General features: G+C 52.4%; 3 protein-coding genes across 3 annotated transcripts; 1 reads left to right on the top strand and 2 right to left on the bottom strand.

Moving 5' to 3' along the window:
- Nucleotides 1–1204: 1204 nt before the first annotated feature.
- On the bottom strand, nucleotides 1205–3064 carry J4E90_008764 (uncharacterized protein; the record flags this gene model as incomplete). The annotated part of the gene is made up of 3 exons (XM_051438286.1): nucleotides 1205–2535; nucleotides 2587–2949; nucleotides 3010–3064. 3 exons carry the CDS (start codon nucleotides 3062–3064, stop codon nucleotides 1205–1207), a joined length of 1749 nt encoding a protein of 582 aa, XP_051287596.1.
- A 2720-nt stretch (nucleotides 3065–5784) lies between these two features.
- On the top strand, nucleotides 5785–6369 carry J4E90_008763 (uncharacterized protein; the record flags this gene model as incomplete). Its single annotated transcript, XM_051438285.1, has 1 exon — nucleotides 5785–6369. The coding sequence occupies one exon, from the start codon at nucleotides 5785–5787 to the stop codon at nucleotides 6367–6369; it is 585 nt and encodes a 194-aa protein (XP_051287595.1).
- A 4790-nt stretch (nucleotides 6370–11159) lies between these two features.
- J4E90_008762 (uncharacterized protein) lies at nucleotides 11160–15820 on the bottom strand (the record flags this gene model as incomplete). Its single annotated transcript, XM_051438284.1, has 10 exons — nucleotides 11160–12332; nucleotides 12380–12469; nucleotides 12519–12698; nucleotides 12746–12889; nucleotides 12935–14593; nucleotides 14652–14706; nucleotides 15283–15455; nucleotides 15510–15568; nucleotides 15618–15758; nucleotides 15808–15820. 10 exons carry the CDS (start codon nucleotides 15818–15820, stop codon nucleotides 11160–11162), a joined length of 3687 nt encoding a protein of 1228 aa, XP_051287594.1.
- Nucleotides 15821–15881: the final 61 nt, after the last annotated feature.

The raw sequence follows: 15881 nt of genomic DNA, 5'->3' as shown, positions 1-15881 counted from the left end.
AGGTAGGGCAGCTGCGAACAGGCGAAGGCCAGCTTACCTCGGGGACATGCAGGCTCTTGCCAAGCCGGGAGTCGGACGTCGTGCAGCCGGCGAACTTCATTCGCGATCAGGCGGCCATAGCTTTCACCCACACCCGCGACAGTGATGATGCGCAATCACGAAATTTCACAACGGCATGTCGTGACTTGCAAACGATAAAAGAAAATCTTGGAGCTGCGGTAGTATCTCACGGCATGGCCTCTTTACTGGGGAAACATCGTGCACATCGCGAACTCACAATGCGATGATTACTCACCAAGCATCTTCCCACGCTATACTTCCGCTGAGCAATACTTTCACGAACCATGAGGGATTATTGGGGCTAGCATGTCAACTTCCACCAAGATTCGAGGATGTCATGCTCCCCAGACTTACGTTCACTTGGTCAACCAACTCCGCAATCCAGCAACCGCTACTACTTACGCAACATGGAATTCAGGTCAAAACTACGGGAAGAGGGCAATAGTAGGTTCCCGACCCAAGGTCCCAAAACGCAGAACGAAGTTACCCAGATATACCCAGCCACTATTGCCTGTCAAGGAAGCTAGTATAGTTGAGATGTTCCTCCAGTGCAATTCAGGATGCCTCCAAACCACCTGTGGGCTTTCGCTGCTTATGTCGTGGTTCTTGTTAGGATTTTTTATCGCCAGAATGCTGAACCCCTATTGATAGTCGTACGCCTTGCCAGCATCCCATCGCACTCCGGCTGGCCAGCGAATAGACCACGATCACCACACCGGATGTCCGCCATTCCGTCTGCTACACCAACCGAGTGGTAGGACCCACAGCGGGCCTAGATCGACGTGCAGTAGGCAGCTGTCTGTGCGTACTCAAGGTAAGTTGCACGGACTGCCCAAGCGGGCCGATACCCAAGTATATATCGACTGTCAAGCATCACATTCAAGGATTCCAAGGATAAGATCCGTCCAAGTCGCAACATGAGTGGCATTGAGCTCTATCAACGCGCTATGCAAGAAAGAAAAAATGCTGTGATGCTAGCATCAATGAAGAACATAGAAGACCAGGCACTCAAGACATGAACATGTCGAGGAAACCCAATACAACGCCGAAAGACATGCAGCGTCGGAAATCAAGACGCTCTAGATATTACTCCAAGATCCACCGCTTTTCAAACTTGTTGCTGTCGTAATCGTTTTGAGCGCTGTTATCGTACAGACTCAATGATGGAAATGTCGTCTACCGCATCCTCATCCATATCGTGATGTATAACCTTCTTGAGGGCGTTGTCGATTTGAACAGCGCCGACATCTTCCTTGGGGACCCAGAAAAGCTGGATCATGCCAAAGATGGCCGCGGCAGCGAGAGCGAACCAGGCTGCTGCAGATCCACCGAGCGAGTAAATCAATCCGATCAGAGGAGAAGAGATGGTTCTCGCTAAGCAGCACGCTGACATGGCGATACCGTTGACGCGACCAAGTACCAGTGGTGAAGGAACGGCGTTCTTCATCAGGATCAGGGCGCATGGGAAGACGATGATACCGAAGAAGGCCTGCAGGAAAAGCGAAACGTAGATGCCTGGGGTAATGAGTCCGTGGGGAAGAGCGCTGATGAAAGGTACGATGAGGTATGTAATCGGGTAAAGGATGATCATCCAGATGAAGGAGTTCCAGACACCAACCCACTCAACAAATGGAGGGAAGATGAAACCCTGGACGAAGAGCGTGATGAAACCGTTGACCGTGAGGAACTTTCCAACATCGGGCAAGTCCAGTCCTAGTCCACCCTGGAAATCAAGGCCCTGGTTTGCAGGCGTGTCCAGAATGTAAACCGGGAGAATCGAGATGAAGGCCATTTGATGGAAAGCGAAGATGGCCATAGCGAGAACGATCATGACTACAGTCCGGTTGAACGTCTTTCGGGGTTTCGGGGTCGGTCCGCCCCGGATCGGAAGCACATCCTGCTGGACCTTGATCGAGTGCATGGTTCCAAAAGACGAGCGGCGGATATCGAAGTTTTGAGCAAAAGGCATGGGCATACCTTCTTCCAGGAAAGAAGCTCGTTTGCGGATCTGTCGAATGCTGCCGGAAACCGACATGGAGGCCAATCGGTCGCGCGTAACGCTCAACATGGAGCCACGATGTCTCATCGAGCCAGCGGTTGAGCCTCGGGCGTCGCGGTTCGCATGCTGATGGTTTGACGGCGGGGGAAGGAGACGGCTGCGCTCGTTTGCGGGGGTCTCGTTGATGGTGTCCAGATGGTCGTGGTAATCGTGGTGGTCTTCGATGCCGTTCTCTCCCTCTGGCTTCTCTTCCCGGACCAGGGTCTCCTCCAAGAAGATCATACCCTGGAGAATGGCCAGCAGAATACCAATGGCGGCGATCAGGTTAGGCAGAAGATACGGGTAGCGTCCGAAAATACCGTCCTGGTCGAAAACGTTGGGGTAAAGTCGTGCTGGTTGAGCGAGGAAACCACCCATGGCCGAACCGATGATACCGCCCACCGTCCAGACGAAGGGCTGTGTGGCATATGCGCGCGCTATCTCGTGTTAGCTTGACCTGCCTGATGCGGACTGCGCGATTTACTTACGCTCGTGGGCTGGGTTCTTGACCGACTCTGCGACCATAGTTTGCATGATTGCGACATTTCCATTCAGTGCACCGCCGATGAAGCGCGCAAGCAGGGCGACCCAGTACGTTTCCGCAACACCGAACATGAGACTCGATGCGGCGACACCGAGCAAGCCAATGAGCGCGACAGGTTTCCGGCCGTACACATCAGACACCATTCCCCATAATGGGGCCGTCATGGCCTCAGCGATGGCGTACGCTGACACCAAGAGTCCCGCGTAGAACGAAGCATCGTGTTTGCTGATGCCCAGGTCCCGCACCATAAAAGGTGAGTAGGCGAGGATAGAGTTGAAGGCGAGAGGCTCGGAGAATCGGCATATCCCTAAGCGGTGGTCAGCGACGGTCCAATCAACATGACATCACCTGCAGCCGCCATACATACCGAGAATCAAGAGCTGCTTGGTGGGGAAGGGCGCGTCCTTTGGATCAGGAGGCATGATGGCGGTATTACGATTAGTAGAGAATGGAGGAGGACGAGTTTCGCATAATAACAGAGGATGGGAATCAAGGTTTTACGGGCAACAGCTTATCATAGCGCCACTAGGTGAGAGCAAGCGCGGGCCGACAGATTCCCCTCAATACAGCACCCTGCACCGTGCCCCAACTAGTGTTTCCCGCATTCACGATAAACGTGCTGCAGCCTCGCCGTTCCCTGTTAGATGCACACACAGGCTCGCTTGTGCCGCCTCGATTCCGATTGCTTGAAAACCCCCGGCCGTTGCGCTCGCGGTTGGGCAACACCCCTTCGAGGAGCGCACGCTGCGGAAATTGGGACCGACCGCGCGCAGCTCGCCGACTCGAGCAAATTTGGGTGGCAGATTGGCTGTTTGCAGGTGTCAATCCGCCGATTGACTTTTACTAGGCTAGATCTCGGGCGCGCTGGGGGTGGGTTACCCTTGTCGTTCGATTCATACGTCATGGTGAGAGAGGCTGCCAAGGGGTGCTGCAGTTGAGGCAGGCAAAGCAACCCTGTCTCAACTATTGGCTTGCTCACCGTACTTTCCACCGTCGCAGCTTGCACGGCTGGCGCGGGCCATGGAATCTGGCATTTGCTTTGTTCGACAAAGACAGACATCGACAACGGAAGCACCGATCATTCTGCTAGCAATGCCTCTGCTCCGCGGTGCGAGCATTTGACGGGCTGCGGGCATTTCCCACACAAGGTCGTGGTTCGTTTTAGATTTGTTGAGTAACATGTCAAGTCAAGCCCACGCGTTGCTGGGTGGCGCTACAAGCGTCACGAGGCGTCTTTGCTTCGACACACCTTCCTGTGTGCCATCAACATTTTCACTCTACTCTGCAGCCGATGCGAACCCTCACATCTCTGCGTAACCTCGCGCGCCAATGGCAGCCCCAGGAGATGACATGCATCCTCTTGCGTTATCTGCTGAGGCTCACGAGACCCAATCGCGACCAGCGCCTTTGTCTACCCCGCGAGCGCTGTCGCACCTCTCTCTGTGAGCGGTGTGACGGAGCGCTACTTGTACCCGGATCCGATGATCGCTGCGCTGCATAGGTAGTCGTGATGATGCTTTGGTCATGTGATATCGCGTCAAGTCCATGCTTAGCGCCCGCATCTACGTCAACGATCTTTACTTTTCTCAAACACGATCGTATGCCGCGGACCACGACCTGTACCTGGCCACCTCACGACAACTACCGAGATGACACCAAGCAGCGCTGCCGCGGCTTCGCCTATCGATCCGATCATCTGTGTGTGCGGGTCGCTTCCGTGCGCGAAATGAGCAGCGATCCGTCTCATTTCCCAGTCCGGTGCCTGACGCTAGCAGTCATGTCAATAGAAGTAGGGGCTCTTCCGTTGTTCTAGATGTCTTTGTGAGTTTCGGACATGAATTATCGCGGTTTCATCTTCTCACAATTCTTCCATTATACTCCCAGCTGGCTGCGGATCCCAATTGGAGCTCGGCATGTTTCAACAGCTCATTGACTTCATCGACATTACCTCGATGATGATGACAGTGCTGCACAGCCTTGAGCCACCCCCACCTCTTTCGTCGACGCGCTTGGACTTGGACCCAAAGTCGTGACGAAGATGACTGCCAGGTCCATGCATGTATCCCGGGGCCCCATCTAAAGCGGCCTAGTCGGCTCGCTTCGTCCCGACGCGGCTTCCCAGCCCCCAGGGCATACCTTGGGAGAGTGTCTCGTTGTTACCTCCTAAATGACAGCGTTATGCGACGCCACCATGGGGCGGTGTTCTGCCATTTAGTCGCTCACCCCCACACTATGTGCTGTCAACGAGTGCACTATTACTACCTCGGTCTCCGAACTTGCCTAGATTGTCCATCGCCTTTGTTCTCTTCATCAGCTCCCCTTAATCCTGTTTGTTGTGTTAGACTTCCTGGCCTTGATCTCGTATTCCGAACAATTTCGAACAATCAGTAGCGCATACGTGGCATGAAGACCTGTGATTAAGCCGATCTTGTCACGCCGTCAATGCAACAATCACGAGCTTGAAGAAAGCCAGCTCTAGACAGCAATTTGTAGAGATGGGGTGCGCCTAGGTTACAAGATCTCCCCGTCAGCTTTTGGGCATCAGATGGTTCTAAGAGATGGGAAATTGAGGAAGCTGGCGCTTAGTCAGAGGCCATGAGAGCTATCTCCCAAGTAGACACGTAACAACATCGCAGACGATACATGAGCATAGTGGCTATGAAAATGCTAATCTCGATGACTAAGTCTGCTGACTGCACGAGACGCGGCTACTACAGACATACCTTGTGTACGCATGTTGAGTGAACTACTCTCGCAGACCCATCGCTCTTATATTTTCAACCACGGCGTCCTTTAGCAGCTTAGCAACCATGACGTCTCAATACGCATATTCTCTTCCGTGGGTGGCTGCCTCCTCGAATTAAAGTCACAAAACAGTCTATTCAGCAGCATTCTTTTCTATTGTCTGCAATTGACCGTCGTGCTCCTTCACGTCCAACCTGCGTTTGCTCATCGCTCCTATTGTTCTCCCTCACCAGATACACAGTCACCACGTTTTGAACACAGCTTGGCAGCATGATAACTCAACTCTAGATCTCATGATATCTCAAAAGTTTGCTTCACAAACTCATCCACCTCATTTGAAAAGAAGCCGCACTACTAAATCCTCTCTCCTCTTCATATCCCCATCAAATATCCTACCATGTCGACCGCAACCCCCCACCCCTATGCCCAAATCGCCTCCCTCAACAACCGTCTTACCGCGCTAAAAATGCTCATTCTAGACTACCGCAAGCTGATCGAGCGAACCCTCCTCCCCATAGCCCACGACACCATCTCCGGCGCCAACAAAACCCAAGCCGACACCGAAGCCCATCTCGACGAAGCCCCAAACCGGAAAGAAATGCTCGAAGAAACCGCTGTGTGGATGGACGGTCGCACCCACGCCAAAGCCCTCCTCACCCGCTTCGAAGAGCAGATGGAGGCGTTGGAGGCATATCAGAAAGCGCAGCTAGATGACTTTTACGCTACTGACATGGGGTTTGATATGCTGAAAGCTGACATTGCGCCTTATATGATTACTAAGGAGGAGACGGCGGTTGTGTTGAAGGTGCGCCAGGCTGGGAGGCAGCTGTATGAGTTGGCGAAGAAGGCGGATGAGGTGTTGGCGAAGGAGGTGGTGGAGGAGAATGAGGTTTGGAAGGAGATCTTTAGTAAAGAGGAGAAGGAGGGGTTTGCGAGGGAGTTTATTGAGGTGGTGGCGAGGTGGAGTGGGGTGAATCCTTGAGGGGTTTTGAGAAAGGGCGGTTATGGCATGCTTCCATGAGACTTCCAAAGACTGACGGTCTACAGGGCATACTTTTCGCTCCACTTTTGTCGTTTTGATGCAACTTTTTGTCATCAATCCTGCTGCGAAGTAGCCTAAAAACTAGACATTTACGCATGTACTAGCTTTGGAGTCATCAGAGAAGTTAAAAGAAACCCTATCTTGTATTGAACATGCTACTTTACCCAACTAATACGTACAGGTTATCCGAAGCCTATCTAACCCACTGAACAAGTGCTATAATGAAATAAATATCTCTAAACAGTCTCTGAATCCCGCCAACCCCAATCTATGTAACCCTGCAGACCTAGGTTAAAGTCTCATACTCCGTACCACGTCTTCTCTCCTGCGAACTCCAACTTCTAACCGGCGGTTCATACGGCGGGTTCGCGTCTCGGGGGACTCCGCAAACAGGGCAAACGTACACACCATGCTTACGCTCACATAAATTGATTGCGCGGCAGTCTGGGTTAGAGCAGATCTATTCTCCCTTCATCTTGGGACAATCGAAGTAAGCGTTCTGGCATTTCTTGGTGTTGCCCTTGTAGTTGGGGTAATCGCACAGACCGCATCGGTAGTGTTCGGAGTGAGGCATGGTGTATGTTGGCTTTTCGTGCGGTCGAGATAGGATTTGGTGGTCGTGATTGGGTGTTGTTAGCTTTGGGCGCGAATGTACTGTCCTGTGATACCATGGCTTAGTTAGCTGGGCAGTCTATTGTTAGTGGAGGATCACTTACGAGATCGAAGTAGACTATTAATAGGGGTTGCGGTTGTAGACCTGCTGACAACCGAGGAAGATAGATGATGGATATTCGTTGTTGTTGATAGTCTTGAGTGTTGTGTTGTATGCGTTGTATTGTATATTAATAGAGGCAGCCAGCGAAGTCTATTATGCCAATGAAGATTCACATATCATGCCCATATGTGATTGTCGCGATACAAACGATACTAACAATAACCATGGAAGTGAGGCCGCCCATCTATTGATGGCGGAGGCAACTACACCTCAAAGTCACAAGCTCTTAAGTCACATTTGATTACCGAAATACAAACGACAAAAACGATACCTGAGGCCTCCCCTCAATAAATGGCGAAGGGAATCACATCTCGAAGTCACTTGTGATTGCACCTGGCTCATCACTTCGTTCAGTGCAGTCAAAATTCGACTCAATCTTGTGTCTCAGCGGAGTCACGACCTGCGGGGCATGCTTTTGACTTCACTGTCGTATATGTAACGCGAACCCTTTTCGCAGGGAGGACTGGGTTCACCCTTCACTTCTTTTCTAGTTTAGATTGGAATCGATTAACCATTATCTCTATCATGAGAACTAGTAAAAAGACCGTCATGTGTTATACACATTCCTTCCTCCGTCAAATAAGACGACCAGATTCCCTATAGTCCGTCTACCTAGGTAGTCCGGCGCCGAGATATCCAACCAAAGTGACACACCTTAGCCGGTACCTTCAATTCCCCTGCACCTCAATCCTTCCACCTTGAGCCGCTCTGTTGTTGCCCATATTTCTGGCCTTTCCTATCGATCAGGTGGGTTCGATCTCAAACCGCGCCGTAATGCATCTCGCTCTGCATCTCGCTCTGCGTTTCGCCGAGCCACGGCTTCTAGAAACCAATTTCTATACGGCACTCGGTATGGGTTGTTTAGATCGTGAGGGGTTTGGCATTTGTGGCAACGTCGAACGCTATCGGTGGGAAGATTCGGATTGTGCTTGTTGATCTCTCCGCAATCATGGCAGACCCAATCCAGCTTGTACTTCTCGCAGGGCTCGATATCGTTTTCGCATTTACCACCGTTCTCATGGTCATTGACGAAACCGCATTTGGTGCAAGCATAATCTACTGATCCACCCATGACCAGCTTTTGGTATTGATACTGCCGGGGCGAAACTGGAAGATTGGCGTAGGGTGGTGGTACCTAGGTAGCTTTGAGTCCGTATAGAGTGATTTTCGACCTGGAAGCTTCGCCGTTTGCTCGAGGTCTGCGGATTTTTGAAGACTGATCAACAGATACGAGTAAATCCGGTATTATTGACCGCCGTTTCGCTTCTGCTCGACGGGAATACGGTAGTAGATGAACGGTCGCAGTGGCTAAGAGAATTCAATTGATAGATGGTACCTACATGTAGAGCTTACCACAAACGCAATTTATACTACCGAGGAGTCACAAAATCTACACATTAACTTTCATATATTGCTCTCCATGTTGCTCAGTACAGTCAAAGGATTGACTCTATCGAGTGTTTCGATGGAGTCGTTGCATTCAAGTCACCGACTGATGATAACTTCTGACTGAACATGGCGGGGCTGTACTACCTCCAACACAACCAAAGTGACGAACCCAAAAGACTCATAGATATAACACGTCTTGTATATAGATAACGCCTCGTCTCTATCCCGCTAGTTGGTCCGTGATGTTGCACTGACCTAAAAGTCATTTTGTCGCTGTCGATGCGATCTATCCTGCCTTTCCAAATCCCGCTCTATGAACTCCTTCTAATCTGTTCCAAAACAATGTTCTGTGACCGCTCGTGTACATGTTGGGTATGTCGTCTTTTCGGCCGTGAATAGCCCTTCCCTGCGCACTTAAGCGAGCTATTCTCGGAACCCTGATTTCGTCATATTACGAAATGTTCCTGCCCATCATTCGAATCCTTCGCGTCCTTCGCACCGTTACACCATGACTGCTCATCTTTCCCACCGAATTGCTCACAACCCGCCCGCTCCCTCTCCCGTAAAAGTTGATCTTCAGCGCATGACCCTCCGCTCTTCACCTCCCCTCATACTCCGTCCCCTTCTTCCTCTCCGCCGAGCTCCAACTCCTCACCGGCGGCGTGTACTTGTACTTCGCATCAAACGCCGCACCACACTGATCACACCTATACACGCCGTCCTTATCGCAGCCCAGTGTGATGCGCACAATGTTTGGGCATTTGGCGCAGAACCAGTCGCCTTTTGATTTGGGGCAGTAGGCAATATTGTTGAGGCAAGCGCCGCTGTGAGAAGCGGGGTTGGGGAAGTCGCAGCCAGAGCAGCGGTATGGGGTCGCTGATGGCATAGTTGAGTTGGCGATTAAGACTTGGAGGAGTAAAGTATGTAGGTAAAGGGACGCTGTTGGGTCGAAGTTGCGGGTCGGAGTTTAGCGGTGGTTTGATCTCTCGAGGTTAGTTGTTGTGTACGTGATGAATGTAATCGGTGTGTAGACTTGAAAGTGTGGACTGAGTGAGTGAGTGTGGATGTGCTCGAAAGTATCTCCTCTAACACCAGCGTCGGAACATCCAGTATTTACACTCAAAGACCTTCGAACTCGGATAACCCAATGGTTCTTTTGACCAGCGTTCTTTCTTTCGGGCTGTGTTCCGTCGTATTTCCATACGTATAGCGAGCGAGAAGAAGGTTTGTGCGCCGTGGGGTGTTCGGCGAGGACGAACAACTGCTAACCTACTACTAACCAAGACGCCGTCTCATCATGAACTACCCATCTAGCCATCCATCCGATCCCATATTCCCTACCTCACTCATTTCCTTCAGTGCCCTGTTGCTTCTCATACAGTACTCGTTCTGCCATCTCATAACTCATTCTCAATACTTATCATGACTCGCGAGATTACATCGCCAGCCAAACTCATGAATCACTCCCCTCTGCCCCATTCGCCACTTCTTTTCCTCTTCAACAGCACCCAGCCTCAGCCTCACGCAGAGCCCGAAGACTCGGTCGCTGAAACACCTTTTTCTACCGCACCGTTCCTTGATGTTCCTTGATATCCACCTAGCGCCCCATGCCATTGGCTCTTGGCGGGGAAAAAGCATCCCCAGCGGTGACGTGCACGTCACTAGCTCGCTGGTGCTAACCGCAACAAAGCCTACAAGAGGCTCATCATTACATCTTGGCTTGTTTCCGCGAATCTGGTTTTGCTCCGTTCCACGTTGTTTATGTTCCGTTCCACGTGGAATCTTCCATGTGGCAACCATGGCGCATGCAGATCTCAACGTAGAATGACAAATAGAATAGGTGTGGAAGGGGAGGAAGGTTCGAGAAATGAGGCGGTGGAGGTGTTGTTTTTGTGTCATGTTGATGGGTGAGGATGGGGGTTGAGTAATCTTAATAATGCGGCCCAAGGTATTTTGGAGGCTGTTATGGTGCGGTGGGTGGAATTCAGAGGGCACTTTGCGTACTTGTATCCATGAAACGCTCATGGGTACTCGCAATTGTGATCTCATCAGACCCTTGTCGAGTCTTCTACGTGAACCACTCTACCAACGACGAGAAATGCGACCTCGAATCGTGTACCAGAACACTGAAAGACTTTTGGTGCGATACCAAACTGATATTTTCGGTACCAAGAGGCCGATGCGGACGGGAAGCTACGATGTGAATCTGGTCCGGGATGTAACCCAAGCTATAGATGGGCGTCTCGCCGTGTCGTGCTTGCGTTGTAGAACCAGCACATTCAACAAACAATAGATGGGCGTCTCCTTCTCTTTCTCCCCGACAGTGAAGGGCAGAGGCACCGAAACACCAAATTGGAGAGGCACCGAAACGGCGGTCGGAAGAGAGAGACGGGCGTGCCGAGGTTGGTCGGAAGAAGAGAGAGGAGACTTTGGGTCGCAAAGTGATCTGGGGTAGAAGTTTGAAAAGAATAGTTGTAAGCTAGGACGAAGGAAACGAAACCATTGCGAAGACCATAATCTCCAGACCCATGCATCAACAACCAAGCCACCTACGCATTGCCGCAGACTACTTCTGATGCGTATGATCACTCCGCGCCCCAGTAACTCCAATGTTGAAGTCCTCGCGTATCCTCGACAGCGCACTCTGTTCCTCTTCATCCGCGACTTCATCGTCGACTTCAACTTCAGCAATGCTATGTCTGCTATCCGAGCCATCGCTACCATCCGCGTTGACCAATGCCTCCTGCTCCTGCTCTTCCTCATTATCCGAATCATCATCCGTGTCGTCGTCATCGGCTTTATTCGATTCGCGAGGATCGCGTCCAAGCTCCGGTTTCGTCTTGCGTTCAAAGTCCTCAGCGTGGGCGTCGCGGAAGATTTCGCCGACATGAGTGAACGCGCGCTGGAGAGGAGAGGGGCGGAAGTCGTCTTGAGGGCCGCGGCGCTTGCGCGTATTTGATTGGGAGTGTTCGAGATCTGCTCCTGAAGCTGTAGCTGGACGACGGACTTGGTTGTTGTTCTCGGTTGGTGTGTATGGGCGGAGCTCGTCGGGCTGTTCTTCGTCGATGAGGGTAGGTGCTCGAGGGATACCGGAGGTATGGTCCTCTTCCTCTTCTGCATCCAAGGGGAGGTAGTACGGCAGTGGTACATCCCTGCTTGCGCGGAAGCGACCGACGTTCGTGCAGTGCTCGTTCTCGACACGGAATACGGACCACATGCCTCTTCTGAAGATCTCACTGAGAGAGACACAGAATGAGGTAGTCGCCGAGTGCTGAAGCTGCAGGGGTGTAACCAGGTACATAACCCAATTGTTCCGCAAGATCGGATCAATGCACATAGCAGTATAGTACCACCACACTTTCTTGTATCCCAGCTCCTTGCGCAGGAAGGGATGCTTGGCATGTGGGTCACCGAGACTCCAGTCGTAGTAGATGTCCCAGAAGCTCGTGTAGATGCCGTTGATGGTTGCGAACAGTATGAAGACTGCCTTGGTGGACGGTTTCTGATCCATGCGGTAGATGCTGGTGGAAACATAGAACAGGATGGTTGCGATGTACTTTCCGCCGTTCAGCAGATGAGGGAACTTGTTTCCGGTGTCTTTGTAACGTCGCAGACATTGCATCAATCGCCATATACCCGGCAACGTCGTCATAACGCCGGTAACGCGTAGGTGAGACGAGTTGCATTGGTTGGGATTGTCCCAACCGTGCGCGTAGAGACAGAAAAACAGTGCGATGCCCTAGGCGGGTCAGTGATTTGGAGCAGAGATGGGTTCGGCGGACTTACACTCATGCTGTAGGTCAGAGAACAGAACATGTCGCCCAAGTAGAAGTCTCTCCATTCGACAGGGTATATACCAGCGAGCAACAGGCGCCACTGGCGAGGCATTAGCAGTGGTTTTGCACGAGTTGATCATCAGACTTACCAGGGAGTACAGCAGCCACATGCGAGTACGGAAGTACATTATCCTCAGAGGATTGAACAAAAGCGCGACCGATATACCAATAAGAATGACTGGGTAGTAGAGATAGAGTCCATCTCCCCCAACCTGATGAAAGTTGATTTGCATAAACAGTCCAAGCATAAACAAAGTCCAACAAGGAAGCTATGGTACGTCAGTGTCAGCGCGCCAGATATGGAATGAGTACTGACCTCCGCAAGTTGCCTCCAGTCCAAGTGGTGGCGGGTATCATATTCGAAGATAAAGACGTAGTTGATCTTGTGCTCGTGCCAGGTCCGACACGCCAGAGTGAATAGGAGAAGAAGGAAGTTGATGAGGAAGTAGCCGGCATAGATCTGAAAACATTAGCTTTGCCCTATCCATGGTTTGGATGAACTTACCTGCAACAGATAGCTTGTATTCACTGCGAACTCATTCCCGTCAGTATTGTGCAGATCTGCAATAGTGTTTGCTTTGATGAGACCCTGGATGCCAAGTATAACACCCGCCGACAATAGCAGACCGTTGCGGAATGTGTTGTCTGTGTAATCGCCTGCTCGTGCGATCTTGATGCGTAGCTTCCCGATGGCGACTTTGTGGTTGCCCTTCTCGAAGTACCGCGCGTATAGGTCCTCCGTCGCTCGAATGTGTCCTTCGATGACATCGCTGTTCACGAACCAGGCTTGGTTGACCTTTTCGTTCATGTACCGCGATGATGGTCGCGCGTTGACGGTCTTGTCGTACTTCTTGTTGATTTTCCGGAAGGCAGTCCGGTTCAATAACGCGTAGGACTTGAGAAGCTCGAGCCCTCTGTAGTACTCCTGCAGTGCCACCTTGAGCTTGCGTTTCGCTGTCTGGTATGGCACGTCGGGCAGTTCTGGCCGTCTAGCAAAGTCGCGACGGCTATCGGGATGGTCCTTGGGCTGAAGAGCCGCTGGAGTCGCAAGCTGTGTGATGTTCTTGGTGCTCTTCCCGTACTTGCCCGCGTTGATGGCGTCCAACGCGGCGTCTATGGGGTTCAGGAAAGTGTCCTTGAGGGTGTTTCCAAGATTCCCATTCCCGTTTATATGTTGATTCTCGTCACCGGAGCTGCTATTCTGACCGTTGCTCAGCACATGATGCCCGTCGTGTTTCTTGTGGGCCTTCGCATTGATCTTGTCCGTCTGACGCTTGATGACCTCGTCGATACGTCGGTCTCGCATGATGTGGAGTTGGTCGCGGAGCACATTCAGGCGCTTGGTAGCCTCGTCTTCCTTGTGCTTGTAGAACGACTCGATTTTATCCAGCTCGCCATCGAGGAAGTTGAAGAACTCGGCTTGCCGGAAGTCAAGATCACGATAGGCTTCGAGGGGGACGTCGCCTGGGCTGTCCGGGGGAGTCTTGCTGCTCAGTGAGAACAGACGGCGTACCGATGGGCGCGACTTGTGCTCGGTGATAGGGCCGGGCAGCGAGTTCATGCGCTTGGGGGTGAAGACGCTCTTGTATCGGTTGGGCAGCGAGCTGTGATGCTTGTGGGGCGAAACCGTCTTCCCGACCTCGAAAGCATTGTCGTTGTCGTTCTCTGCTGGCGGAGGAAGCGTGACTGTCTTCTGCTTTCGCAGTGATGCGCCAGACGCCGCTCCTCCTTGAGGGGAAGGGTTCTCAGGGTCGAGCGCAGCCCCAGGCAGCTTCAAGGACGGCGGTGCCTTGGCCTTGTCTGCAGAGGTGCCGGTCTTGGTGGCGCCATCAGATGTGCTTCCCTCAAAACTGCCGTAGTTGTGTGCCCAGTCTCGGCGGTTCGTCTCGCTCTGTGCCAATGGCTCTTCTTCGGGCGTGCGGCCACTCTGGTTGCTGTTCGCTCTCTGGCGCAGGCTGTGCTGGCTGCGGCTGTTCGTGATAGCAAGCGCCCTCAGGTCCTCGGGGTCTCTGGCGCTGCCCGTCTGGTCGCGGTTGAGGTACGTGTACTTGGGCGCGGCGTCGAAGGGCGAGGGCAGGATCTGGGTGCCGCGTCGGCGGAGGCGTGGGGTCGATTCGACATTGCGGAGGGCGCGACTGATGGCCTTGAGCTTCTTCTTGCCCACCTGAGGTATCGTCAGTCGTCTGTGGTATTAAGCGTCGGCTAGCGGAAGTCGGCATCACCTTGTAGTCTAAGTACTTGAGCCGCCACTCCGGTACCAGATCGCGCTCTAGCTCTCTACTGCAGTCAGTCCCGTGGCTGGAGTTATTTCGGTGCGTCGTCTCACTTTGCGAACTTCATGACCGTCTCGTCGGCGCGTCAATACCCAAACACGGTCAATGGGGGGCACAAAAGCGCGTTTGCGTTTCTCGTCGATGCATGAGGTTCCGCGCAGGCACACTGTAGAATGTTTCACGGGCGCGATAAGGGTTAGTAAATGCGAAGATGGTCGTGTGCTACCTCCAGCAGTTAAACCGTGGTTGCGAGGGCTGTCACGCTGAGATTGAGTATACCGCGGAGGAGATTTGCACGAATCATGTTCCCCTTGGCAGCTGTTGGCGCATTGGCGACAACGTCATACCTAGGGATCCTGTATTCTGCAGGTGTGGAAGCCCCTCAGAAGCCTCCAGCACAAGACCGGATAAACACCCACGTCGATAGAGACATACAGCTGCCACTGTTCACGAAACACGTTGACGATACCGAGGGGCTGGCCGGAGCACTGGTCTCAAAAGGATTGAGCTAGTCCTTCATTGGATTCTTGGTTGCTTCTACGGGTCTGACCAATCACAGTCGCCTCTCCTCCGCTACCACCCGCGCCTCTCAAACTTCTCTGGGCGACCGTACTGCTGAGGGTCGTACTGGTCCGCGCCGTGGTTGTCGATGTAGTGCTCGTCGTACATGCGCTCTGCATGGTGCTCTGCGTCGCGCTTGGCCTTCTCGCGGTCGAACCAGTCCTCGCCCTTGGTCTCAGCGAGCTTGTCAACCTACAGACGTCCGATTAGCCGCCATCCCATACACCGTCACACGGTGATGCTTACCTCAGCGCCTGCGAAGCCGGCAAGAAGCTCTTTGGCGAACTGATGGGATACCGGCTTGCCTAAGACGACGTCAGTGTGCGATAAGATCAAGCATGTGGAAACACATACCCTCTTTGCGCTGGTGGTCTTCGAATGCCTTGAAGCCTGCGAAAGCAGCTCCTCCAGCGATCATCTCGTGTCCCAGACTGGACTTGTTCTCTTCGAAGTTGTCATTCTCGTATACCTGCTGGTAGTTGTCTTCGTTCTTGTCTGTAATGGAGTCAGCAAGAGACATCTTGAATAAGTGAGACAGACGCACCCCAGAAACCCATTTTGATAGTTGATGATGTGAAGACGGAAAGATGAGGAGTACTATTGGACTTATTTGTAGTT

The sequence above is a fragment of the Alternaria incomplexa genome, assembly GCF_024043165.1.
Source record: "Alternaria incomplexa strain BMP 0042 chromosome Unknown scaffold_14, whole genome shotgun sequence".
In the NCBI taxonomy this organism is placed as follows: Eukaryota; Fungi; Ascomycota; class Dothideomycetes; order Pleosporales; family Pleosporaceae; genus Alternaria; species Alternaria incomplexa.
This window is presented reverse-complemented; position numbering and strand designations above follow the sequence as displayed.